The 27,958-nt window shown below is 34.1% G+C and overlaps 4 protein-coding genes and 1 long non-coding RNA gene across 6 annotated transcripts; 3 read left to right on the top strand and 2 right to left on the bottom strand.

Moving 5' to 3' along the window:
• Positions 1-44: 44 nt before the first annotated feature.
• Positions 45-4,137, top strand: LOC105632846 (G-type lectin S-receptor-like serine/threonine-protein kinase At4g27290). The gene is made up of 7 exons (XM_012215302.4): positions 45-1,314; positions 1,784-1,924; positions 2,105-2,262; positions 2,523-2,733; positions 3,107-3,344; positions 3,441-3,591; positions 3,668-4,137. Exons 1-7 carry the CDS (start codon positions 45-47, stop codon positions 3,971-3,973), a joined length of 2,475 nt encoding a protein of 824 aa, XP_012070692.1. The 3' UTR covers positions 3,974-4,137.
• Positions 4,138-7,662: 3,525 nt separating this feature from the next.
• Positions 7,663-9,510, top strand: LOC149495006 (uncharacterized). Its single transcript, XR_016321627.1, has 3 exons — positions 7,663-8,539; positions 8,732-8,894; positions 8,967-9,510. It is a non-coding gene; the product is annotated as an uncharacterized LOC149495006 (long non-coding RNA).
• A 4,511-nt stretch (positions 9,511-14,021) lies between these two features.
• Positions 14,022-17,479, top strand: LOC149495005 (G-type lectin S-receptor-like serine/threonine-protein kinase At4g27290). Of its 2 annotated transcripts, XM_089723704.1 has the most exons (8): positions 14,022-14,179; positions 14,438-15,471; positions 15,674-15,802; positions 15,895-16,052; positions 16,127-16,337; positions 16,428-16,665; positions 16,761-16,911; positions 16,976-17,479. In XM_089723704.1, exons 2-8 carry the CDS (start codon positions 14,442-14,444, stop codon positions 17,279-17,281), a joined length of 2,223 nt encoding a protein of 740 aa, XP_089579830.1. In that variant the 5' UTR covers positions 14,022-14,179; positions 14,438-14,441; the 3' UTR covers positions 17,282-17,479. The 2 variants fall into 2 exon arrangements, with proteins under 2 accessions (XP_089579830.1, XP_089579829.1); XM_089723703.1 differs by having other exon boundaries at positions 14,022-15,471.
• Positions 17,480-17,510: 31 nt separating this feature from the next.
• LOC149495004 (G-type lectin S-receptor-like serine/threonine-protein kinase At4g27290) lies at positions 17,511-20,824 on the bottom strand. The gene is made up of 7 exons (XM_089723705.1): positions 19,425-20,824; positions 19,123-19,245; positions 18,853-19,007; positions 18,568-18,778; positions 18,233-18,470; positions 17,996-18,146; positions 17,511-17,925 (listed from the first exon to the last, which is right to left on the bottom strand). Exons 1-7 carry the CDS (start codon positions 20,689-20,691, stop codon positions 17,620-17,622), a joined length of 2,451 nt encoding a protein of 816 aa, XP_089579831.1. The 5' UTR covers positions 20,692-20,824; the 3' UTR covers positions 17,511-17,619.
• Positions 20,825-24,042: 3,218 nt separating this feature from the next.
• On the bottom strand, positions 24,043-27,390 carry LOC149495003 (G-type lectin S-receptor-like serine/threonine-protein kinase At4g27290). The gene is made up of 7 exons (XM_089723706.1): positions 26,130-27,390; positions 25,841-25,963; positions 25,571-25,728; positions 25,239-25,449; positions 24,904-25,141; positions 24,674-24,824; positions 24,043-24,593 (listed from the first exon to the last, which is right to left on the bottom strand). Exons 1-7 carry the CDS (start codon positions 27,388-27,390, stop codon positions 24,288-24,290), a joined length of 2,448 nt encoding a protein of 815 aa, XP_089579832.1. The 3' UTR covers positions 24,043-24,287.
• Positions 27,391-27,958: the final 568 nt, after the last annotated feature.

The raw sequence follows: 27,958 nt of genomic DNA, 5'->3' as shown, positions 1-27,958 counted from the left end.
AGCTGGTCAGATTATGCTTACAAAGTTGTGTGAATGAAGAATCTATGGAGGGAATCGTCAAACTTCTTGCTTTTTGCTTCTATCTATTGCTAATTACAGCAATATCCACTTCAGCTGACACCATCAATACAATTCAATCAATTAGAGATGCAGACGCCATAGTTTCAGCCGGTGGAAGCTTTAAACTGGGATTTTTCAGTCCGGATAACTCGGCAACTAAATACTTGGGCATATGGTACAACAAAATAGCTGACCCAACTGTAGTTTGGGTTGCTAACAGAGAAATCGCCATCAACGATTCGTCGGGTGTTCTTCGGGTCAGTGATCAAGGAATTCTAGTCCTTGTCAATGGTAACGGGAGCATAATTTGGTCTTCTAACTCCACGAGACCTTCGAGGAAGCCTATCGCACAGCTATTGGATTCAGGAAACCTTATTGTTAAAAACGAGGGTGATGATAACCCAGAAAATTACTTGTGGCAGAGTTTTGATTACCCAGCTGATACATTGTTGCCCGGAATGAAGCTTGGATGGAATAGAGCAACGGGCTTCAGTCGATACATTTCATCATGGAAGACTCCCAATGATCCTGCTCGAGGTAATTTTACTAGTGGGATTGATCCCGGTGGTTATCCTGAGCTGATTGTAAGAGAGGGTTCAACTTTGCATTTTCGAGCTGGATCATGGAATGGTCTTCAGTTTACCGGCACACCTGGGTTAAGGCCAAACTCTATTTATACATATGAGTTTGTTATAAACGAGAAGGAGTGGTATTATATTTATCAGCTTCTTTCCAGCTCATTACTTTCAAGAATGGTGATAAATCAGAATGGCATTCTGCAACAGTTTACTTGGAATGAGCGAACAAAAAACTGGGGGATTTACCTTCAATTAGAAAATGATGATTGTGATCGATATGCTCTGTGTGGTGCATATGGTAGCTGCAATCTTAGTAATTCACCCAAATGCAGTTGCTTGACAGGATTTGAACCAAAAGTTCCAAAAGAATGGGGCACAGCGGATTGGTCAAGTGGTTGTGTTAGAAAGACTGCATTAAATTGCTCTGCAGATGGATTTCGAAAGTACACTCCAGGGAAGTTACCAGAAACACGAAATTCCTGGTTTGACAAGAGTATGAGTCTTGCGGAGTGCAGAATCACGTGCATGAAGAATTGCTCCTGCACAGCTTACGCAAATTTGGACATTAGAGGAGGAGGACGTGGTTGCTTGCTGTGGTTCAGTGGTCTGATTGATATGAGAGATTTTGGTGACAATGGCCAAGATATTTATATAAGGATGGCTGCATCAGAAATAGGTAAGAATTTATCGTCAGACCTAATAGTCTAGTGCCTGATTAAAAGTTTCTAATAAATAGTCAAAATGTCACATACTATGCAGATTAATCACCTAAATTAATTAAGTTGCATATTCTAAATAACTGAAGCCGAAGTAAGAAGGCAAAACATGAAAGTAACAAAAATTTCTTTATTCTTTTAGCCAGCAAAAAACAGTCTTAAGAACAGGAACGAATATACAATAAATAGCAACTATGTGTCATTTGGTTGGCGTATATATTTCAGAATTTCTGTCATATTAATTTGCTAGCATAAAGCAGTGTTAGTTACTTCTGGCAGTGGTATTGTTATTCTAGAATCATATCTACCATAGATGATCATCCTGGAAACTAAATAGACAAGATGCATGGAGAAAATGTTATTTTAAAAATGAATTTCATGTCATTGATCTATTCCTTGTTTGTCTGCCTGTGGCTATGGTATGTGCAGCTCTTGATGAAGATATGAAGACAAAGAGTAAATCCAACAAAATGAGGATCATTTTGAGCTCAGTGTTACCTGCAGCAGTGCTGATCCTGGGCCTAATTATCCTTTTGCGTGTTTGGAAAAAGAAGAAGCAGCAGAAACATAGTATGTTGTTCACTCCTTGAAACTCTTGAGTCCCAAATAATGAAAAGTTCAGGCATAATGATTTCAGAGAATCATGTATGAATAAACATCACTTTACACTGGAAATCACAAGGAAAATAAGAGAAGTAGAGATATTTTGTGTCTTTTCAATTTCTTATCCGTTTCGGCTCCAATCTGCAGGAATAAAAACAGGCATGGTGGAAAGAAATGCAAATGACAATACTGACACGGAGGACCTAGAATTACCATTGTTTGATTTTGCCACCATTGCTTCTGCAACCAATGACTTCTCGATTAACAATAAACTCGGAGAAGGAGGATTTGGACCTGTTTTCAGGGTAAAAACCAACATTTTTTACGGTTGCATTGTGAAATTCGAGGCATTTACTCTATTTCTCCATTTAGTTTTGTCAATAATAGTCAACCACCCAGATTTAGCCTCATCATGGATAAATTACTGATGGTTTAGGAAGTGTTCCACCAACTTTGGATGCTAAACAGATAAAGGCTGAGTAGTATTCAGTAATAAACCAAAAAACTCTGAATTTTGAAAAATGAAATTATGACTTTACTTATGTTATGGTGTGATTACTTACAGGGAATGTTGAAAGATGGGCAAGAAATAGCTGTGAAGAGGCTCTCAAAAGATTCTAACCAGGGACTCAATGAGTTCAAGAATGAAGTCATACATATTGCCAAACTTCAGCACCGGAATCTGGTGAAGCTTCTGGGATGCTGCATTCAATCAGATGAGAAGATGTTAATCTATGAGTTTATGCCTAACAAAAGCTTGGACTTCTTTATATTTGGTTTGAATCTTCTCAAGACCTTACATTTCAATTACTTTACAATTGCGACAGAAATTGCATAGCCCTATTGAGCAATTCTTTTAGTATTGTCTTGCCTCTTTTGCACCAGTGATATATTTTTTTCACTAAATGTCTTTAAGGCAATCTCAGTGGAAAGACCAATTGATAAATGCATCAACAGAATGGAGCATTTTATAGTACCTAAATTTGCACCAGTGTCTGGTTTCTTAAATGCCAACTGATAATGGCTTGTAGGGCTTCAGAGATTTTATCGTAGCAGATGTATCATACCAGTCTATTTTCAGGAATAGTCAGTCAATTGTTTATCAGAAGAACTTGTATATTTGATAACAAGGGTAAAACTGTTGGGCAGATCGAAGACAGAGCAAGATCCTAGATTGGCCTAAGCGCCACCATATTATCAATGGGATTGCTCGTGGACTCCTTTATCTTCACCAAGATTCAAGGCTAAGAATAATTCATAGAGATCTGAAAGCAGGGAACATTTTATTGGATTATGAAATGAATCCAAAAATTTCAGACTTTGGCCTCGCTAGAAGTTTTGGAGGAAATGAAACACAAGCCAACACAAGTAAGGTGGTGGGAACATAGTAAGTGTTACCTAAAATTGCATACACTACACGCATATGCTTACATAATGCCTTTGTTCCTGCAAGTTTGATTTAATGTTTGCAAATTTTCTGCAGTGGTTATATGTCACCAGAGTATGCGATTGATGGCGTCTACTCTGTGAAGTCCGATGTGTTTAGTTTTGGTGTTATAATGCTAGAGATAGTGAGTGGGAAGAGGAATAGAGGATTCACTCATGAAGACCATCACCTTAACCTTCTTGGACATGTAAGTATCACATCAATATCTTTCTTATGATTCCATTAGGAATTTACTGTAACAACAAATGATACCAATTGTATAGGCTTGGAGACTACATAAAGAAGGGAGGTCTATTGAACTGATTGATCCATCATTGAGAGGCTCGTGCAATCTATCTGAAGTGCTACGGTCAATTCACATTGGTTTACTTTGTGTGCAACGAAGTCTAAAACATAGGCCAAGCATGTCAGCTGTGGTTCTTATGTTGTGCGGTGATGATTCATTACCTGAGCCTCAGCTGCCTGGTTTCTTCGCTGAAAGGGATCTATTTGAAGGGAGTTCTTCGTCAAACCCGCAAAGCTCATCTTCTGCTAATTTTCTCACGGTTACGTTAGTAGAGGCACGATAGATGCATATCACGTTTACTAATCTGTTTGTTTGACAACTGAATTGGTTACAACAATTTTGCTTGTAAAATTCATGTACAGCAGGCTTGGGGGAAAAATAAAAATAATGGAGAGACCCAACTATAAAATTCTTCAAATCTCTAATATTACGACTTTTACACTAAAATTCTTCAATTTTAATGAGAATGATTGAGGTTAGAGGAACTCCCACTAGTGATTATCGTGGAAGTTTTTGGATATTGTTCTGGGCTGCGATTCTTACAGAGATGGCATTTGACATGTGGGTATACATATATTCTCTTTCATTTTCACCCCATTTAAAAAAAAAAAAAAAAAGAAAAAGAAAAAGAAAAAGAAATTCCTCCTTTACCTATCAAAGCTAACATCAAGAAGGGCTTTATTTTTTATAATTAATTAAAAGAAATTTATATAATTATTATCTCAACCTCCTCCTAAATTAAATCTTGTTTAACACAACTTAATTGCAATCTCTTGATTAAAATTGTTAAACACTAATTCTCAACAAAAAAAAAAAAAAAAAGTTAAACAGTAAGTTAAAGAAAGCTTGTACTGTGTGTGTATATATATATGATTATCCAATTGTGCTTAGCTTCCAAGCGTGAAAGCCATTACAAAATGCAGATATTTCCTTGAACGTGGTCACTTCATTTTGGAACTAGTTCCCACAATTTAAATGCAAATACCTAATTTGGAAGACTAGAAATGGCATGTCTCCGTCACATTCGATTGGTGTTGCACGAAAATTATTTCTTTCAGCAATGTTGATGGCAGAAAAAACAAAAAGGAGCTTTACAATGTTGCAACTAGGATTAATTGCAATTTGCAACAAGTCTCAATTTGCCTCTACATTTGTGCACAATATACAAAATGTCCAATTTTTATCCTAAAAATAAATTATTTAATATAAATAATATATGATTAAAAAGTAATTAAATATTTATTCTCAATCAAATATAATTAGAAAAAATAATCAAAAATAATAATAATAAATATTTTTCTAACCAAATATTTCAATATAGTCAAAATTTTTTCTAATTCCATAAATTTTTTTTAAATCAAATATTTGCTAAATTATTTATAAATCAAATGCTGTAAATTTTTATAATTTTTATTATATTTTGAAATATTTTTTATTTCCAGTTTTAAATTTTTTAGGTAATTTTAATGAGTTAAACTATAAAAGAATTTTTTTAAAAAAATTGAGCATTTTGTCTTTTTGGTGCAAATTTAGGGAAAAAATTGTAAAAAAAAAATTAATTTTGGTAAATTATACATTGTATCCAAATTCAGACCTTTTTAAAAGAATCTATTTTGATGTATGAACAGAAAAAGTTTATAATAAATTTATAATTAAGTGGTTGAACTATCAATAATTTTACAATCAAGTGAAATTCACATATGTAGACAGTCAGATTTCATTGTAGGATAGCAGAGTCTCGTATTATCATTTTTGTGTTGTTGAATGGGGCGCCAACTAATAAGCCACGTCAAATCTTAAGTGAATTAAGAAAATAGAGGGTATGAAAGATAGGAGCATCAAAACGGGTTGGCATGTCGAGTTCAATACGGATTTGTTAACACGCAATACAACTAGGGGCACTATGAATACGACCCATTTAGTAATCATATCAAATTTATCAACACGAACACGATATAAAAATTAAACAGGTGACACGAACACGACATGTGCAACTCAACTAATATCATAAACACAGAAATGGGTGCTTGCTTTGGATTGATGACCTTACTGACATTCGACAATTAGATGAAAGCGGCCAAGATATTTACATAAGGATGGCTACATCAGAGTTGGGTATGAAATTATCTTCAGACTTCAAAGCCATTATCCAGTAATGAGATTATATTCATAACAACTTGTTAATATGTCATATAACATGAAAAACATAGATGATTAAGTCAAATTCAATGCAGGTAAGATAGGAAAAAAGATGCAAAAGAAGATACATAAATAACAATGTATTTAGTGGATCAGCCTGCATGAGAATGTTAATGTCAATCCAAGTCAAAGGCATAATCACTTGGCATACAAAACTTGGCATAAAAGAAAATAAATGTAATCAACTGAATATCCCAGCATACCTCCAGGACATAGCAATCCAAGCGGCACCAAGGCACAAAGAGCTGCTGGAGCCTAGATGTGTGCCGAGTAAGGGATATATAAAAAAATTTATAACACACAAGTCTGACAATTATATTTAAAGATATCAGAAAAAAAATCAAAAAGAAAACATGAAAAATTAAACAAACGCAAATCAGAAAAAAATAAAATCCCAGCACAACAGCCTATATTTTAATTGGAGTTCAAGAGAGAAGAGAATCGGACAAGAACATGGAAAACAAAAAAAGAAGAAAAAGAAAATAGGAGCCTTATATAGGAAGAGAAATGGAGACAGAGGCATATCTGGATAGCTGAATGGCTGCTAGATAGAGGCTGGATTGTAGGAAGTGACCAGGATGCAGCAGCTGGATGGAGGAGAGGAGGCTGGATCAGAGCACAACAATAGTTGGGTTCTGTTACTTTCATTTATTTATGTATTTATTTTATGTAAACAGGTGCTAGTTGTGTGGGGTCCCTCCAACGTGTGGGACCCACACACATTTGAAAAGAAAAAAATTAAAACAACACATTTTTGTTGTGGCAGTCAAAGTACCGAACAAAGAAGAAAAAAATTTTTTTGTTGAAATTTTAGACGCGTGATTAACGTATCCATTCGGTGTATGCGTTAATGACCGTTATAGGAGAAGGATTTTCCTAAATTACATACAAAAACATAAAATAAATATTATAATTTTAGGAAAGGGTTCCTAAAATTGGGAAAGAGAGAAAATATTGAGGATTGTAATTTTTTGGGGTGTTTTTTTTAAACACTTAGAGTGCCACTATTTTTGTAATCTCTTTTGTACCTACTATTTTTTAGTAGAAGAATTATTCGGAGTTTTTGTCCCGTGGATATAGCCCATAACAGTTGAAGGGTGAACCACGTAAATCTCAGTGTTCTTATTTTTCATCTGGCATTTACGGTAATTATTTAATTTTTACCATGGTTATTATTTCTGGTGGATTCGATCGTCAATATCCAATACGAAATTATTGGAGGTACATATGATAATAGTAATTTTATTTTACTTTTACCACCGGTATTTTTTACAGGCCCACTCAGAATCAGTTATAATCCCAACAAGTTGAACAGCTTTCTATTCAAAGAAAACCCTAGGTGGGAACAAAAAGAAAGAAAGGTATGCTGTTCTTGCAGGCTAGGCGAAAGAAAATGGGGCACACCTTAGTGAGTTCACCTGCCTCTGGGCATCATAGGGGCAAGCCCTTGCACCCTTAGTAAGGCATACTTGAGATGAGTCTTTAATAACTATGCTCCAGGAAGATTGCAGACCAATTTGCTTTGCCATGCCAAAGTTATATTTGTCACTTCTATATGCACCAGTTCCCTCCAGTTAATGATGGATTAAACTGCAAGGTAACCAGATGGTCCTTGGTAATAACAAAATAGACAAGATATCCAGTCATCCATATTAATGAATCAACAGCTGTGGCAATAGGCGCATGATTTGGTAATACGCCAATTTGTCCACTATTAGTAGATAAAATGATTTCTTTCACTTCTGAATCCCAAACAATTCGATTTGGGGTCAGTACACAAAGATTTAAGGTCATTTGTTCTCCATTTCTAAGTTTGTAGCCTTCGCAGTAGCTTCATCAATATTACTTACCACATAAAAGGCCTGTTCAGGGAGACTATCTAATTCTCCGGAAAGGATCAATTTAAACCCTCTAATAGTTTCTGCTAGACCGACATATTTACCCGGAGAAATAGGACTAAACAATTCGATTTGGGGTCAGTACACAAAGATTTAAGGTCATTTGTTCTCCATTTCTAAGTTTGTAGCCTTCGCAGTAGCTCATCAATATTACCTACCACATAAAAGGTCTGTTCAGGGAGACTATCTAACTCTCCGAAAAAGATCAATTTAAACCCTCTAATAGTTTCTGCTAGACCGACATATTTAGCCGGAGAAATAGGGCTAATTCCGAATTGACCTCTTGGAAATAGGGCTAATGCTGCTCCGTCCAGTGAAAAAAGCTTCCCCCGCCCCCTGAAAACGTTGCCAATACCTCCTACAGCAGCACCCTATGATATTGAGTTGTTTTTGTTGGCTTGGAAGTCTGCTCCTATTTTTCGTCTACCGGCTCACCTAGTCTTCTAAATAAAATGGAGCACCTAACAACGTATCTTCACAGACCAAGAACTACGAGATCGCCCAATGCAATAGTCATTAGACTGTCCTATTATAAATTTCTTTATTTGGTATGTTCCTTGATTTCTAATTACCTGGTGTTTATTATGATTTTAACACCCTCACGAACAATGGTGAAGGTATGAAGTTAAATGATAAATCAGAAGGGACAAAACAAGTCAGGATCATTGTCATGACAGTGACATCAGTTGGAATTCTCATCATATGCATAGCCTTAGCCAGATATGGTTGGCAAAAGAAGCAACAGAAAGAAAGTACGTTATTCATTCTCAGAAATTCTAAACAATTTCAATTACGAAGTATATAATTAATTTGATATTTGTAAAATCATTGGATAAGCTAATTGGGTAAGAATTCCTTATATCTGAGAACTTAAGGAAATTGTTATTCAATAGAAAATAGAGTAAGCTTGTTTGCATTGCATTTACTTGAGTTCCACTTTGCAGGAAAATTCAAATGTATTTGGGAAATTAGAGCAAATTATAAGGGCGAGAAGGAAGATACAGAATTAACATTGTTTGATTTGGATACCATTGCTCATGCAATGCAACCAATAAATTTTCTGCTAGCAATAAACTAGGAGAAGGGGGCTTCGGATCTGTTTTCAAGGTAATAACTCCATAAACAGATGAGATTTTTTGGGATCTGTTTACGGAAATGAGATGGTGGAATTATTTACAGGGAATGTTGAAGGATGGACAAGAAATAGCTGTGAAAAGACTCTCAGGAAATTCCAATCAAGGGTTTGATGAGTTCAAGAATGAAGTCATGCATATTGCCAAACTTCAGCGCCGGAATCTTGTGATGATTTTAGGATACTGCATTCAAGCTGATGAAAAGATGTTGATATATGAATTTATGCCCAACAAAAGCCTGGACTTCTTTATTTTTGGTTAGGTCTTCTCAAATCCCATATAAATTTAATTTAGTAGGTGCAGCTTTTTTTATGATAAATCGAAACATATTTTGTTAGAGTTATGTTTATCCTAGGTTCAGAAGCAACTAGCTATATCAATTGGCTAGAAAGGAGAAACTATGTACCTGAATTTTGTCCCATTCTTCTTCCTCAGAGACGTACAATGGCTTGCAGGAGAACAGGTTTCTCTGCATTAATAGAAACAAGTACTTGTCAACTTGTTTCAATTGAGAATTTACCAAAATGTACAATCATGCATTATAAACATTTAATATTTTTGGAAAAGGCTAAAATGAACTGACTTGGGGAAAGGCAGAGTAAGCTACTGAATTGGCCTATGCGCTGCCACATTATCAATGGGATTGCCCGTGGACTTCTTTATCTTGATCAAGATTCAAGGCTGCGAATAATCCATAGAGACTTGAAAGCAGGGAACATTTTATTAGATTATGAAATGAACCCAAAAATTTCAGACTTTGGCCTGGCTAGAAGTTTTGGAGGAAATGAAACTAAAGCAAACACAAAAAAGATGGTGGGAACTTAGTAAGTATCTCCAAGAATGCTATACATAAGTTTATATGAACTTATTTGTGTGTGTGTAAATGTAGTGAAATTTCGATTTAATGTTAAAAATTTCCTACAGTGGTTACATGTCAGCAGAGTATGCAATTGATGGACTCTACTCAGAAAAATCTTATGTTTTTAGCTTTGGTGTAATGGTGCTAGAGATTGTGAGCGGAGATCATTGAACTCGTTTCGTTTGATACTTGAATTTGGGACATAGTTTCTAGCATTTGCTCGGTAATTGTCAGCATAAGAATTTGCAGCACAATTTCTCGCTGAGGAATAGAATGCTGACTCGTATATGGTCGTGCAAACAATTCCAAAGGCATAGACGAAAGGTTCTGAAATTTGAAAAAACCTCAGGTTACTTATACAACTGTGGATGGATGAGATGTTTCTATTTTTAGCTCCTCTTTGTCAGGACCGCCATTATGCCATGAATGCATCATGCATCACCATTCACCAATTTAAGCACTACATAGAACACACTTGAGGAAAAGAAAATCACATGATGTCTTGATGCTTAAATTGGACCACCAATTTAGCAGAAGAGAAAATGGCAGTGAATGGTTACCGGTTGAGTTGGTAGTGGCGCTGTGGCGACTGTATGGCGGAGATCATTAACTAGTTCTTGGTGGGAAAGACCGGCTCCCACTCTTCAATTTTATTTGTTCATCTGCTGAGAGGGGAAAGTTTCCCTTGTTATTTGGAGACAAGGAAAAGTTCTTTGTCATTAGGAATGTTCATCAACGATCAATTGCTCAAACAACCTAATCAAATCAAAATCAAAGTTTTGAAAAATTTAATAGTTTGATTTGATTTGAGAAATATTCAAGACCAAAAAGTTGATTTGGTTTATGATTTTAACTATCGTTTTCAATTTTGCAAGCCGTCGTCCCTTGCTCATTGTTCGAAGTAATCAATTTCTCAGGAATTATTACGTTGAACGCAAATGGGAAACAAAAATCTGACTGTTGGAAATCGTAATCCCCCTTCTTCCCGCATTTACAATTACAATTGCTAACTAGGCTTAGAAAAAACTCAATTGAATGGAAGTGGGACACAAAGATTAACCTGAAAATATATTTCCCCCACAATGGGCATTTAAGTATCCTACCTACCAATATTTTCATATTGCAGGATCCCAAGTCTAATGTTCTCAATTATTTAAAATTTAAACATGGAGACCGTATGAACTTGATTTGCTAATGTATTAAGGTGCAAGTACAGCGACATAGTTGATTTTTCGTATTTGGTAATATAACCAGACCGGCATCTATTCATCAACATAACAAGCGGTCGAACAATTTCTCGCTGAGGAATAATGTGGAACACTTGGTGACGTGCGTAATATGTCAGCATCAAAAGCTGTCAAACCACATGCCTTTTCAAATTTCAAAATTGAACATCTCGCAGCAATTAATCCAAGTGGGGATTGGTGAACTGTACTTTTCTTTGGCATCAATGGTAGAAATAAAAATAGAATTTGTGGATGGAATCATTTTGATTTGATACACTTTTCTAAAATAAAAGGTGGATTTTGGACTGTACATAGCAAAAAAATCCAACCGCAGAGTGGACTTTACAAGAAAAATTTCCCATTCCAATTAGTGCAAATCATGTCCTGTGTAAAGAAAGGCAACGGTAATATCACACTATTGACTTGTTAGTGGGCCACAAATGAAAGCAGATTGTAATGGCTCTACCACTACTCTCTCGGTCGCTTCTAATATACCAAAACCATTATTTATACTCCAAACTTTTACCGCCGTGTCCTATTTTGATTTCTTTTTCAAAATGGATATTTTAATTTGTTAAAATTGAGTGCAATTGTACCCTTAAATTAAATTAAGACTAAGATCTGGAATTAACATTCTAAATGATGAGACCTCAGCTAAACTTGGGTCACACACACCATTGCCAAAAATAGAACAGTTAAAACTTTGTAATTTACAAGTTCTATATGATGAAAAATATAAAAACTTGAACTTTCTAGTCTTTCCCGAGTCATATATAATTTCCAAGGAAGCAATTTAAAAATTAAGAAAAAATATAAAATAAAAATAAACAAAAATTTAAAACTAGATATCAAATAGAGTTCAAGCGCCGAGGATGGCACTCAATCAGTTTGATTGAAATAAAATGAATCAAATTTAATTTAATAAACTAAATTTTTTTATAAAAAGGATAAAAAATCGAATCAAAATTATGAAAAAATTGAATTGAACCAAACTTTTCACATTTAGTTCAATTCTATAACTAGAATGGCACGTTTCAAGTTTTCTCTGTAGCAAAAGTAGAACCTAAGCCGAAATTATTGATTGAGATTTTGGCTTTGATCTTATTTAATAAGTTTTATATTCATTTCAGTTTTGACAAAGGGCTTGCTTGTTCAATAAAGATTAAGTTTAGACGAAAATAACTAAAAGATCCATAAAATTCTATGCAGGTACAAAAAATAAAGAGAATAAAAGCTGGAGTTATGTTCTAGAATAACACTATGGCCAAAATCGGTTCAGGGTTACATAAACTACTGCCAAGAAAACTTACACTACAAGATTGAAATATTTTCTAATGTACCTTCCAGAAGAAAAGGAAATATATCAGGACCCGTCGGCATGACGTGGGCTTGAGCTTCCCCTTCCGACCCGCTGGCAAAAATTTTTTTTTACAACCTTAATTTGGGCCGGATCTCTAATGAGCCCAATTTGATCCGTGATGTTATTTAATAATACCAGTGGATAATTAAAACAAAAAAAAGTGAATTGTATGTTGAACTGAACTTTACTACTTAACAAGACACGAGAAATTCAAAATCTGAAATTAGAGTTGTATGATCTTTTATTCTCCTTTGAAACTTTCTTCATGATGTGGAGTAGTAATTATTTGTTTTAGGATATTTTAAATGGTTTTAGAGATAATGAAATCATTAATTAAAAAAAAAAGTTGAAAATGTCTAGGTTTAGAATGTGAAAAGGTTGTAAAATAAGGGAAAGGAATATACGCGTGTGTATCTCATCCAACATGTGTTGAAGACTTTGGCCGGTCTAATTATTTTTTGGCCTTTATTTAAGAAGAAAAACTAACTTAAAATTTACTTAATAAGAAGACTTTGGCCGGTCTAATTATTTTTTGGCCTTTATTTAAGAAGAAAAACTAACTTAAAATTTACTTAATAAGCATAGTGGGTTAACTCCTTCAATATTATAAATTTAGCTGGATTTGGTATAACTGTTCTTAATGTGATAGACTTTGATAGATTCAAGTATTTTCTTGTTGTTTTTTGGGCCTAAAAAATTAAAAATTAGCAATAAAATAAACGTAATGGGTAGATACAAAATTTTTAAATGTATAGCTTGATAATCAACGTGTATATTTACCGAGAAATATATAATATTGGGGTTTTGGTGGGTGGGTGAAAATCATTTTACTACTAAAAAATTCAAGTCAATTTTTTTTTACGTAAACCACCGATATTCGGACTTCGGCCTAATCCAGTTCAGACCTTATTTATAGTTAAGACTTTTCATCATTTTCTTTAGATGTGTTTAGTATGGATCGAATTCGAGAACTCTTCACGCATGTTCAGCCTGCATTTCCAACTAAACCACAATCTGTAGATAAAATTTAATATATATATATAAATAAATAATTGAATTCCATGAAACACTTTCCTTTAATTTGATGGATTTAAATCAATCTAAGAAAGATACATGTGATAAACTAGGATACCGTATGTTTTTATTTTGAGAAATAAAATGATTGTATTTTATACGATAAAATATAAATATTTATAAGAGACTAATTTATAATTTTTATATAAAACTCCAATAACTATGAAGACTGAATTGATATTTGGCATGAACGTTTAAACAACAAAGTATGTATTTTTTTAAAGGAATACTAATTTAGAGTCTAATGGAAAAATGACAATGTATCGTTCAGTGTTTGAAAGATATTATTCACCCTCTTAAATTGCTAGAAAAATAAGATAAGTACTCACTTAAAATAATGGAATATGAAATTTTAAGATTTCACAGTCTATTAATTATGACTTTCAAACGAGCCATCGTCATATGACCTGATCTTGAAATCGAAAATAGACTCTCAGTCACATCTTTGAATCAAACATGACTACGCTGATGGCTCTTAAAAACTAAAATTGAACTGAGCCACCTTCCATAAGTCCGAAATCTGCAGCTCAAATCAAAAGGTTAAATTATTCTTTAGTTGTTCATTTCATATTCCTTCGTCAACGGATTCTAGATCATTTGGCCCACCATTCATTTAACACAAGTTAACTGACTCCTAATACCCAATACATTAATTACGAGATAAAAGAGAAAGATGTTTATCCACTTCTTTCTACAACTTCAATCTTGAAACATTTTCTTAAACGCAAAACTCAGTTTTGGTAAGCAATGAAGTTGAGCATTTCAATGAAAAGTTTTGAACTTTTTTCTTTTTGCTCTGTTTTCTTCTCTTTCTTTCTTATACCCATCATTGCTGTAGACTTCATAGCTCTTAATCAAACAATCAAAGATGGAGAAACTATAGTTTCTTCTAGTGGAAGATTTGAACTGGGTTTTTTTAGCCCTAGTGGTTCAACTAATAGATATGTAGGGATTTGGTACCCTTTCTCTAATTCTACTCTTGTTTGGGTTGCTAACAGAGAAATGCCACTCAATGATTCATCAGGAGTTCTGCAACTTACAAGCAGAGGAATTCTTGTTCTTCACAATTCAACAAACGTCGTGGTTTGGTCCACCAACGCATCAAAAGAGGCAGAAACTCCAGTTGCTCAGCTTTTAAATTCGGGAAATCTTGTTATTAGAGAAGCAAATGATACTGATGAAGATAATTACTTGTGGCAAAGTTTTGATTACTTAACGGATACTTTTTTACCAGGTGTCAAGTTTGGAAGGAATTTGTTAACTGGGCATGATAGATTTCTCGTTTCTTGGAAAAGTTCTAATGATCCTTCATTAGGTGATGCTACCACTAAGCTTGATCCAAGTGGGTATCCTCAAATTTATATAAGAAAAGGTGAGAATATATCTTTTAGGTCTGGCCCTTGGAATGGTCTTAGATTTAGTGGGATGCCAAATTTAAGACCAAACCCAATTTATACTTACGAGTTTGTTTATAATCAAAAGGAGATATATTATAGATATGATCTTATAGGTAATTCGGTTGTTTCAATGATGGTGTTGAATAATGAAGGTGTTTTTCAACGGTTTACATGGTCTAATAGTACCAAGACTTGGAATTTGTACTTAACAGCACAAATGGATAATTGTGATAGATATGCAACTTGTGGTGCTTATGGTACTTGTAATATTAACAATTCACCACCTTGTGCTTGTTTGAATGGATTCGTACCGCAAAACGAGCAAGCTTGGGATTCTGGGGATTGGTCTGCTGGATGTGTTAGGAAAAATGCATCAATTTGTGGAGCAGGAGAAGGGTTTCAAATAATGTCGAGTGTTAAATTGCCTGATACAAGAAATTCTTGGTATAATAGGACCATGGACCTTAGAGAATGTGAGAGAGTTTGCTTAAGGAATTGTTCTTGTACGGCTTATTCCACCCTGAATATCACTGATGGTACTGGATGCTTGCTTTGGTTTGATGAACTCATTGATATCAGAGAGTATAACGAAAATGGCCAAGATTTTTACATTAGGCTCTCAGCCTCTGATTTGGGTATGAATTCTTTCACCTAACATTTTCTGTCATTCACATGTGCTTAAAGATTAGGATATTTTTCGATTTTTGTTCGCTTATGTTCACTTGAGCTGTGAGAAACTTACACATTATATATGCTTTTAGCAAAAATTCATTTGATTTATACTTAAAATCTAATCTAATTAAGCTAATTCAAGGCATTGTTATATTGGTTATACAGTTTCAAGTGGAGGGTCTAAGAAGGGAACAAGAGTGTGGCTCATAGCCGTCTGTGTATTGGTTGCGGTAGCTGCCCTGCTAGGCCTATTCTTGATTTTGCGTTTCAGAAGGAAGAGGATTGAGAGACAAGGTAAGTGGGTGAATTGACTGAAAAAAGAAATAGCTTGAAAAGGAAACTTCATTTTCTACATTGATAATGAAGTTCATTTTCCTCAATTGCAGAAAGCATAGTCATGATGCAAGAAAGAGGCTATATGGATGAAAGTAGCCAAAAAGATTTAGAATTACCACTGTTTGACTTCTCAACTATAGCAACTGCCACAGACAACTTCTCCGACTATAATAAACTCGGAGAAGGTGGATTTGGACCTGTTTACAAGGTGTGTTAGGTACTGCAGCCGACAGAATTAATGATAATAAGGGAATTTAGTGACTAATGCAAGTGATTTTTTAGGGTACGTTAAATGATGGACACGAAATAGCTGTAAAGAGGCTTTCGAAGGATTCAACGCAAGGACTTGATGAATTCAAGAATGAAGTCATCTTAATTGCAAAACTTCAACACCGAAATCTTGTGAAGCTTTTAGGATGTTGTATTCAGCTAGAAGAAAAAATGCTGATCTATGAATACATGCCAAACAAAAGCTTGGATGCCTTCATTTTTGGTATTCCCTCTTTCAAATCTTTCTATTTTCATTAGGACAAATTCAAATTTATGTTCATTTTCATGAATTAACTTTGATAAATGTTGTTAGACCAAAAGCAGCGAAAACTGTTGGATTGGCCAATGAGATTCCACATTATAAATGGGATTGCTCGTGGACTTCTTTATCTTCATCAAGATTCCAGGCTGAGAATCATCCATAGAGACTTAAAAGCTAGCAATATATTGCTAGACTTTGAAATGAACCCGAAAATTTCAGATTTTGGCATGGCTAGAAGTTTTGGGGGAAATGAAATTCAAGGAAACACAAAAAGAGTTGTTGGAACATAGTGAGTCTGTTTAGTCTTTGGACTTAAACACATAATCAACCTTTCAGTGCCTACAAATTGCAAATTACTAACTTTTCTTACACAACTCCTTGCAGTGGTTACATGTCTCCGGAGTATGCAATTGACGGTCTATTTTCAATAAAATCCGATGTATTTAGTTTTGGTGTCTTAGTTTTAGAGATAATAAGTGGGAGGAGAAACAGAGGATTTTATCATCCAGACCACAAGCACAACCTTCTTGGACATGTAAGTTTTAAGTGTTATTTTACTTTCCCCATGGTGAACCTGTAAATAACATTGCATTGTTCAGGCATGGAGACTCTATCTAGAAGAGAAGTCGCTGGAGTTGATCGATGAAACTTTAAAGGAATCTTGCATTTTATCTCAAGTGATGCGTTCGATTCAGGTGGGCTTACTATGCGTGCAACAAAGTCCAGATGATAGGCCTAATATGGCAACTGTCGTGCTGATGTTAACTAGTGACATTGCATTGCCTCAACCTAAAGAACCTGGCTTTTTCACTGAAAGGAAAGTATTCGAGCAAGAATCTTCATCTAGCAAAGTTGATACATGTTCAGCAAATGAAATTACAATTACATTGTTAGCTGCAAGATAGCGAACGCCTTTTTTCTCTTCTCTGTAATTGATTTTTTTCTTTAAATTATTGAGCAAATATTTGTTCGTTTCTCTGTTTAATCCTTCTAAACCTAGGAGACTGAAAAAGAGGAAATGTAATTGCTTTGTACATATTCAACCTGAAACAACTGTAGTTGGGGTTAGGTAAATGAGATGATTAAGTAGTCTTTGATTTGAATTTTGAAGTATGATAGAATGATGTGTGAATGTTGAAGAACAGCTTAACATTACAATCCCCATTATGCAAAAAGTAAAAACGACATGCTTTCATGCTCGTTTGATCATAACAATCCCCTTTGAATTTTATGAAATGATAGGTTACCGAGCTTCTAATAATGTTATACTAACTTCATTAGCAGAATAAGACTGATCTTTGTTTGCTGAATTATCTGCTTCAGATGGATTCCATTCCATATAAAAGCCAGGTTGTTTTGGCTCGGCCAATGGATTGTCACTGCTTAACATTACAACCACTGACGACATGGTTGGCCTATCTTCTGGTCGTCCTTGCACACATAATAGAGCAAGATTAATACATCTTACCACTTCAGATTGAGTGTTCGAATCCTTTATATTTTCATCAACCAATTCCAATGGTGTCCCTTTAGTCCACAGCATCCAAGCCTGCAATAAATCAAAACCACATTAATACTGTGTGTGTGCAATTGGAAATGCTTAGAACCAGTGAGCTTACATGTCCTAAAAGGTTAAGGTTGGAATCTGGATGACAAAATCCTCTGTTCCTCTTTCCACTCACAATTTCCAAAACCAAAACGCCATAGCTGAAAACATCAGATTTCGTAGAGAAGAGTCCGTGGATGGCATACTCAGGAGACATATACCCACTGCAAAATTTCATCAACAGAGAGAAGTTGTCAAAAGATATTGATGGTAAAGACAATAATTTTAAAGATATATATAGTTAACTTACTGTGTTCCGACCACTCTATTTGTATTTGCTTCAGTTTGATCTGCCCTAAACATTCTTGCAAGACCGAAGTCTGAAATTTTCGGCTTCATGTCGCTGTCTAGTAAAATGTTGCTGGCTTTTAGATCTCTATGGATTATTCTTAGTCTTGAATCTTGATGAAGATAAACAAGTCCTCGAGCGATTCCCTCAATAATGTGTCGGCGTTTATGCCAATCTAGCAATTTGCTTCGCGTTCGATCTAGTCCATTTTCCACATTTGTTAGCATGTATCAAAAACTAACTGCTTGCAAACTGAAAAGATTTTAAAAAGTTGTTAATTTAGTTGAGATTCAAACCGAAAATGAAGAAGTCCAAGCTCTTGTTAGGCATGTATTCATATATTAACATTTTCTCATCTCCATCTGTGCAACAACCAAGAAGCTTTACGAGATTCCGGTGCTGTAGATTAGCAATTAAGATCACTTCATTTTTGAACTCAACCAAACCTTGACTAGAAGAACTTGAAAGTCTCTTCACTGCTATTTCTTGCCCCTCAACCAATGTCCCCTAAATCACATCATCATTTATAGAGATTAGGTAGATGTGCCATTTTTTTGAATTATTTCAACCGTTTTTGTTACCTTATATACAGGTCCAAAACCACCTTCTCCAAGTTTATTGCTGAATGAAAAGCCATCAGTGGCTTCGGATATTGTGGTCAAGTCAAACAATGCCATATCCATGTCTTCTTTCCCACCATCGGAGTCATTCCAACAACACATGTTCTTTGCCATCCCTGAAATTAGACACAGATGCATTTCAAAGCTGCAATTTAAATTCTGGCCTAGAAATCATATACTCTATCCAGCAGCATAAATTATATTTATGGCAATTATTATTTTCAAAGTTACCATTTTTCCTAATATTTCTCCGGCGGATGTAGAAGAACAAAATCATGACGATGCCTAATATGACAGAGCCAGCAATTAGTCCTGCTTTCCAATTACCATTTGCCTTTTTCTTTTCAATTTTATCTGTAAGCAAGAAAATAAGAAGGGTCCGACCAGGGTGAGAAATAAGGCTGTGATATGTAAATGAGCTACTCAACCTGCAAGCTCAAGCTTGGAGACACTACAAATAGTTTCATAATTTTTAGATATATATGCAATAAAAATGAATGGCTAATATTTTAATCAAGCAGTGCTTAACGTACCAAATTCTGAAGCGGCCACCCGTACATAGAAGTTTTGTGTACCCTGATCTAATTCTCTTATATCTATCAATTCACCAAACCAAAGCAAGCAGCCACTCCCGCCTCTTGTAACATCTAAATTTGCATATGCAGTGCAATTACAGTTTTTAATGCACAATCTCTCACATTCTTTGAGATCAATGTTCTTGTCAAACCAAGAAGATGATGTGTCGGGCAGTTTAATCCCTTCATATGTCCAAAACTTATCTTTATCATTGCATTCCAATTGAGTCCTTCGAACGCATCCATTTGTTGAATTTTCAGATTGGGGGATGAAGCCGTCTAAGCAGACACATACTGCCGGAGACTGATTAATATTACACTTGGAAAATGCACCGCATAAGTTATAATTTTCGCACTGATCTAGTCTTGATGTTACAAAAATCCTCCAATCTTTTGCTTGATCATTCCATGTTAATAGTTGGACAAGACCTGATGGATTTAATACCAACCTTGAAATAACTTTACTGTTCTGCGGCTTATAGCTGTAGTAAACACCATTTTCATTCATGTCATATTCATACGAAATAATCGGATTAGTTTTTAGTGAAGGATCGCCTGTAAAGCTTTCGCCATTCCATGAGCCTGGTCTGAAAATTATATTACTTTCTTTCCACATAACCAGCTGTGGATACCCTGCATTAGGATCAAAACCAAATGAAAGTTGACCTGGAGCAGGATCATCTGCGCTCGTCCAAGATGTCAAAAACCAGTTAACACCAGATTCTAAGCTGCCTCCTATTTTCATTCCCGGTAGCTGTGTGTCTGCAGGATGATCAAAACTCTGCCACAAAAACTTGTCATTTTCATCTCTATCTCTCACAACAAAATTTCCCGAATCCAAAAGCTGAGCAACTGGATTCTTTGCAGTAGTTGACGTATTTGATGACCAGAGAATATGGTTTGTGCCATTGACAAGAACAAGATTGCCTTGGCTGGTGATATTTAGAGTTATTACAGCGTCTGAAATCGGACTCTCTCTGTTGGCTACCCATATAATTATCCGCGGAGATATTTCCCTGTACCATAATCCTAGGTATCGGATTTTTGGATCTGAAAGATTGAAAAATCCAAGTTCATAAATTTGGTTAGCTGAAACAAGAGTTTCTCGTTCTTTTAAGAATTGGGTTTGGTTGATAGTGTCTGATGCTGCAGTGCATGTTCTTGTTAAGACGGAGAAGACGATAAAACAGTAGAATAAAAGCTGTTCAAAATTTACCGTGGTCATTCTATTTCTCTATGAAGTCTCTAATTGTGACAGAAATCACTTATTCCATCGACATTAATTTCTGCAATGCCGTATCGGTTAGAGGCTAGAGACCGGCAAGTTTTGAAACGAGGAAAATTGACTTATACACCCAAGTCTTCGGATGAAAAGAAAATTGACCAGTCTTTGATTTGAATTAAATGTAATAGACAAAGATAATGAGTGAAGTTTGGAAAAATAGCATACTAATAAAAAATTTGTCTCTGCAGAATTTAGAAGTCCGAATGTATATTTAGGCTTTTTTTCTATAAAATTAGTTGTTTTTATGGATGGTTTGGTTGAGTTGTTCAAACCAATTAGTTAACTAGTTTCTGATAATTAGTAGCTGATGACTGATAGTGGTTAGCTTAATGTTTCGTAAAATTTACTAACAATTATTGTATAAAATGTAAAATGACCATTAAGAATATATATTTTTATATATTATGATGAACAAGATATATTTTTTAATTTTTATGTTAAATATATATTTTATCTTAACGTATTATACAAATAAAAAATACTTATTAAAATGTTTTGATATAATATTTAATAGAAATTTTTTATTTTTAAATGACTATAATGAAATTAATAATTAAAAAAATACTAATTTTAAAAAATAATTGCATTAGTAGCTAATTATAAGGTTAATAGAGACCAAATATAATATAAATATGGATTATCTATTAACTCATACAAAAAACCTTCAAAACAGAATTGATGGATTACAATGTAATTATTCGATATAAATCAAATATTAATTGTATGAATAAGCTCAACAAATACCCCAGTAGGTGTTGTTTTCTTAGAACTTCAAAATCTAAACAATATTATAAACAATAGCCACCAAATAGAGCTACATTTGAAACACTAAAAATTGCATTAAAAGTTGTTTTCGAAGAGAACTTTAAACTTCTAAATTTATTGAATTTTTGCCCATTAAAAATATAAATTTTTATTTATTTTCATTGAGATTTTGAACTTTTATTTTTATTAGACTTAAACTTTTATTAACTAAAAGTAAACGGAAATCCAATGTACTAATAATAATAATAAAAAAAGATCCAACAATAATGTGATACGTAAAAATTTCAATTTCCATAAGGATATTGAAATTAAGGTAATTAAAAACTAAAGTGCACAAGAAAAAGATGTCGGATTTCTCATTCCCTGAGAAAAAAAAAAATTAAGGTTTATTCAGCAAATTTAGTTGTTTTAGTATCTGTTAATTGTTTTAATAGCTGTCAATTGTTTTATTAGTAGTAAGCTGTTAAATATTAACAGTTAATGGTTAACAATTATATAATTTTAGAATAAAAGTGTTCCGTGCAAATAATTATTTAATTAGCTGTTTAATATAAAATGACAAAAAAAAGTATGAAAATGAAGAATAAGATAAAGACAAGTGATGGATATATATGTCATAAAAAAATTATAAAACGCTAAACGTTAATGAAAATATCGTTTTGTAAAAGACTATCTCAAACTCTAAACGCTAGAATGAATATCATATTTAGTGTTTCAATTTTATCAAAACGCTAAACACTAAGACAGTGTTTCAAATGTTGTTCACGAGCAGGGTCTTAGCCTCCTTTTGTCATTATCTTCCTTCTCCCATATGAATAAAATTTAATCTAAGAGTATGTTCAGCATAAATTAGTTGTTTTGGTAGTTTTAATAGAGTTTAGTTGTTAGCTGATGTAGTGGCTTTTCATAAAACACTAAAAAGCTAAACACAATATGTATTAATTTTTTATAAAACGCTACCTTAACTTTTAAAAGTTAATTCAAACGCATGGTTACCGAACATTACAAAAAATAACATTTAACTTTTTGACAAAAGTTAACTTTTTGACAAAAGTTAACTTTTTGACAAAAGTTATTTAAAAAGTTGTCGGCGAAAAATCTAAATTAAGTAATCACGACCAATTTCTAAACTCTTAAATGAGTTTTTAATTTTAATTAAAATAAAAGTTGAAGGATAATGCTCACAAATTCAAGGGTTTAAATATGTGTTTTGTAGAATTTAAAATGTGAACATGTTTACCTTGGAATCATTTAACAATTCACGAGATTTGACATTTTGATCTTATGATGAATTTAATATCATTATGTAATTAATTATATCTTCGAAGTCGCATCTCCTTACTTGTAATAGGACGATGGCATTCATTGACCGACTTCAAATTTGAAAATTAGAAATCTTGAAAATTCAATTTTTATCATTTTAAGGATCTTACAAAATGTCAAATTTTTACAGAGTATTTAAGGTGGAAGGTCACCTAACTTATTAGTTAATATTTTTTTTCTTTTTGAAAAGAACTTATTGGTTAATATTAATAATTTATTAAAGATTAAATATTTACATCCTCAATTAAAGTATATTAATATTTAGTTCCCTCCACGTTTGAAAAATTATTTTAAAGAATTTAAATTATGCTGTCGTCTAATAATTACCTCTTACCATCTAAAAATCAAACCTTCCGTATGGGTGAAAAAGACTATATAATAACCTTTATTTAACCCTTGCCCTCCAGAGACAGCAAATCATCAAATTATAGTCCTAATGGAGCAATTGAAGCAAAAGGAATCTGAGATTGAAGATAAACATCGTTATAATCGGAGAAGCAAATTGTTGGTGATGCAATTAGCTTCAGAAGGAAGAGAGTTAGAAGAAGCGTCTGCTTCGGTTTTCAAAGGAATTTTAAGTGAGGAGACAAGGAATTTCGATATGAAGTTGCAACAATCGCTAATGTCCAACATGTGAATCAGAAACGTTAAATTGGATACTTTATTGTACAAGGATGACCTAGATTTCTTACTTGTGATTTTATCCCAAATGAATCTTTAGATCATTGGATTTTCCCCAACAAAAAGAAATCGAAATCTTCCTGGAAGTTGCCTGTCTTGGGAATTAAGGTATAGAGTTGCCATTGATGTGGCTAAAGCACTTCCTTATCTACATAATGATTGTAGATCAAGAGCATTGCATCCTGATGTAAAAACCAGAGAATATTCTCCTTGATGAGAATTGTAAAGCAATTATTGCATATTTTGGTCGTATTATCTACAATTAGATAATAACAGTGTAACCCATTTGTTACTAATAGTTTTAGTTAAATTTCATTGTTAAATTTCAAAATAGAGTATAGTTAATTTTTAAATTTAATTTGCAAATGATCTCATATGGTAGGGGTGATACCCTGGGACTTCTTAGTCCCAGGTTCACTCCCTGATGTTGTAATAATTAATTTCAATTTGTATTCTTTTTCTTTAATGCATTCTATTACCCTTGATGGGTTGTGAATTATTGTAATTGCTGGCAATACTGTCCCCTGATTGGTTGTGAATTATTATAATTATTGTCAATAGTACAGATTCATTGTATATAATATAGAATGGTAAAAAAAAAAAGAAATTTTTAAGTTTAATTTAATTGCAGTGCAAATCCCAAATTACAGTACTTATTTAGATTTCGACTACCACTGTGCAAAAGTAAAAACGACATGCCGTCAGTGATTGAATCTCATGTTTGATTGATCACCAATTTTCCCCTTTGAAATTCAAGAAATGATAGGTTACCGAGCTTCTAATAACGTTATACTAACTTCATTAGCAGAGTAAGACTGATCTTTGTTTGTTGAACTATCTGCTTCAGGTGGATTCCTTTCCATGAAATAGCCGGGCTGTTTCGGCTCAGCCAATGGGTTGTTACTGCTCAGCATTACAACCACCGACGACATGCTTGGCCTATCTTCTGGTCGTCGTTGCACACATAATAGAGCAAGATTAATGCATCTCACCATTTCAGATTCATTGTCTGAATCTCTTATATTCTCATCAATCAACTCCAATTGCGTCCCTCTAGTCCATTGCACCCAAGCCTGCAACAAAAATCAAAACTAAGGTAGGCCTTAAGTTCAAACACTTCTAACCAAAAGAACGAAAATTTGTAGGTGCTTACATGTCCTAAAAGGTTAAGATCATGCTCTGGATGAGAAAATCCTCTGTTTCTCTTTCCACTCACGATCTCCAAAACCAAAACTCCATAGCTGAAAACATCAGATTTTACGGAGAAGAGTCCTTCCATTGCATACTCAGGAGACATATACCCACTGCAAAAATGTCATCAACAAGGAAAAGTTGTCAAAAGCATTTATGGTAATGAAAATAATTCCAGAGATATATACTTACTATGTTCCAACCACTCTTTTTGTATTTGCCTCAGTTTGATCTGCCCCAAACATTCTTGCAAGACCAAAGTCTGAAATTTTTGGTTTCATGTTGCTATCCAGTAAAATATTGCTGGCTTTTAGATCTCTATGGATTATTCTTAGTCTTGAATCTTGATGAAGATAAACAAGTCCTCGAGCGATTCCCTCAATAATGTGTAGGCGCTTCTGCCAATCTAGCAATTTGCTTCTTGATTGATCTAACCAATTTTCCATTTTTGTTAATACATGTCAAAAACTAACTACTTACAAAAATGAAAAGATTTTAAAAGTTGTTAATTTAGTTGAGATTCAAACCGAAAATGAAGAAGTCTAAGCTCTTGTTTGGCATGTATTCATATATTAACATTTTCTCATCTCCATCTGTGCAGCAACCAAGAAGCTTCACAAGATTGCGATGCTGTAGTTTAGCAATTAATATCACTTCATTTTTGAACTCGGTCATTCCTTGTCCAGAACTTTTTGACAGCCTCTTCACTGCTACTTCTTGCCCCTCCGCCAATGTCCCCTAGACCATCATCATTTGTAGAGCTTAGGCAGGTGAGCCTTTTATGAAACGTAATTAACTTTATTTTTAGCTGGTATTTGGGGATGGAGACTAAACTCTAAGTAGTTAACTAGGACATTACCTTGTATACAGGTCCAAAACCACCTTCTCCAAGTTTGTTGCTGCTTGAAAAGCCATTAGTGGCTTCAGATATTGTGGTCAACTGAAATAATGGCAAATCCATGTCTTCCTTCCCATCACTAGAGTCATTTCCGAAACAACATATGCTTTTTGCCATCCCTAAAATTAGACATAGGTGCATTTAAAAGCTGCAACTTTATGTCTAGCTTAGACATATATACATCAGCAACAGAAATTATTAGTTATGGCTAATTACTATGTTCGGAATTACCATTTTTTCTAAGAGTTCTCCTGCAGATGTAAAAGAACAAAATCATGGTGATGCCTAATATGACAGAGCCAGCAATTAGTCCTGCTTTCGTATTAACTGATGCCTTTTTCTTCTGAAATTTATCTGCAACAAAGAAAATAAGATGGGGTGGCCAGGATGAGAACTTGAAAGACTCCGGTACAATGTAAATAAGCTACTCAACCTAAAAGCTCAAGCTTGTAAACGATGGTCGAAAAATAATTTATAATTGTAAGATGTATAATAGAAAGGAAGTGCATGATTAACGTACCAAATTCTGAAGCAGCCACCCGTACATAGAATTTTTGAGTAGCCTCAGCTAATACTCTTATATCAATCAAGTCATTAAACCAAAGCAAGCAGCCACTTCCACCTCCTGTAATATCCAAATTTGCATATGCACTGCAAGAACAGTTTTTAAGGCACAATCTTTCACATTCTTTGACACTAATATTCTTGTCGAACCAAGAAGAGGATGTGTCAGGCAGCTTGACCCCTGAATACTCCAGAAACCTATCCTTATTATTACATTCCAACGGTGTTTTTCGAACACATCCATTTGTTGAATTTGGAGACTTGGTAATGAAACCATCTAAGCACACACACACAGCTGGTGACTGGTCAATATTACAATTCGTATAAGCACCACAAAGATTATAATTCTCACATTGATCTTGCCTTGCTGAAGCAAAAATCATCCAATCATTTGTTTTATCACTCCACGTAGAGTGTTGTACAACACCAGAAGGGTTTAATACAAATCTTGAAATAGCTGAATTATTGTTTTTAGGCTTATATTTAAAATAAACCTCATTTTGATTTACTACAAATTCAAATGAGAAAATTGGATTGGACTTTAGCGTAGGAGAACCTGTAAAGCTTTCACCATTCCAAGATCCTGCTCTAAATAGTATTTTACTTCCTTTTCTAATAAGTAGCTGTGGGTACCCGTTAAGATCTACGTGTAATGAAAATTGACCCAGAGAAGGGTCCTCGGTGCTTTTCCAAGATGACAGAAACCATTTAAGACCAGTTACTAAGTTGCCTCCTAATTTCATTCCTGGTAATTGTGTGTCTACAGGATAATCAAAACTCTGCCACAAAAAATTATCACCATCATCTCTTTCTCTTATAACAAAATTGCCAGTATCCAAAAGCCGAGCAACGGGAGACTTTGCAATTGCTGATGTATTTGACGACCAGAAAATATGGTTTGTGCTATTGACAAGGACAAGATTTCCATTGCCGGTCATATTTAGACTTCCAGAAACATTGGAAAGTGGAGTTTCTCTGTTGGCTACCCATACAATTATACGAGGAGATATTTTCTGGTACCATAACCCTAAGTATCGGATTTTTGGATCTGAAAGACTGAAAAATCCAAGTTCGTAAATTTGGTTAGCTGAAACAAGAGTATCTCCGTCTTTTAAGAATTGGGTTGAGTTGATAGTCTCTAGTGTGGTGCAGGTTTTTGTTAAGATGCAGAAGAGAATAAAAGATGAGTAAAACAGAACCTCTCCAAATCCTATCATGCTTAATTATATCTCTCTGCAATTGTTACAGAATTACTCCATTGTTTATTAGTAAAAGAAATGTTCAGTTCCAAAAAAAAAAAAAAAAAAAAAGAGGGAAAGTTAGTGGAAATGTGACAGTCACGAGAAAGATCTAACACAGACAGACACATCAATTTCGTCAATAGCGTATACTTATCCACAGTCAACGGAGGAAATTGATTTTCTGCTGTAGTTATTGTCGAGAAAGTCCATCGATGAAGGAATTGCATGGCGTCGCTGTAAAGTATTGCCTTGCAGGATAAACAAGTCTCAGGTTGTTCTTTTACGGTTGCCAGAACTGAAGGGGTGCTTGTATATGTATTGACTTATTGCATCAATGAAAAATAAATAAGAAATTTTAAAATGATTAAACGAATTTTTTTTGCAGGAGAAACATATTTTGATTTGTAATATTGTTATTTTTTTCTTATTTAAATTTCTAAATGAATTTTTTTAGCATCTTTTTTACTTATTTTTTAGTATTTTTTAAATATTATTATTTCATATATACAGTTTAAACTCATAATCTTTTAAATTGCTAACATGG

This window comes from Jatropha curcas, chromosome 7 (genome assembly GCF_041381405.1).
Source record: "Jatropha curcas cultivar XTBG-Jc1 chromosome 7, XTBG_Jcur_1.0, whole genome shotgun sequence".
NCBI lineage: Eukaryota > Viridiplantae > Streptophyta > Magnoliopsida > Malpighiales > Euphorbiaceae > Jatropha > Jatropha curcas.
Note: the sequence above shows the minus strand (reverse complement) of the source record. Positions and strands in the feature narration are given on the sequence as shown.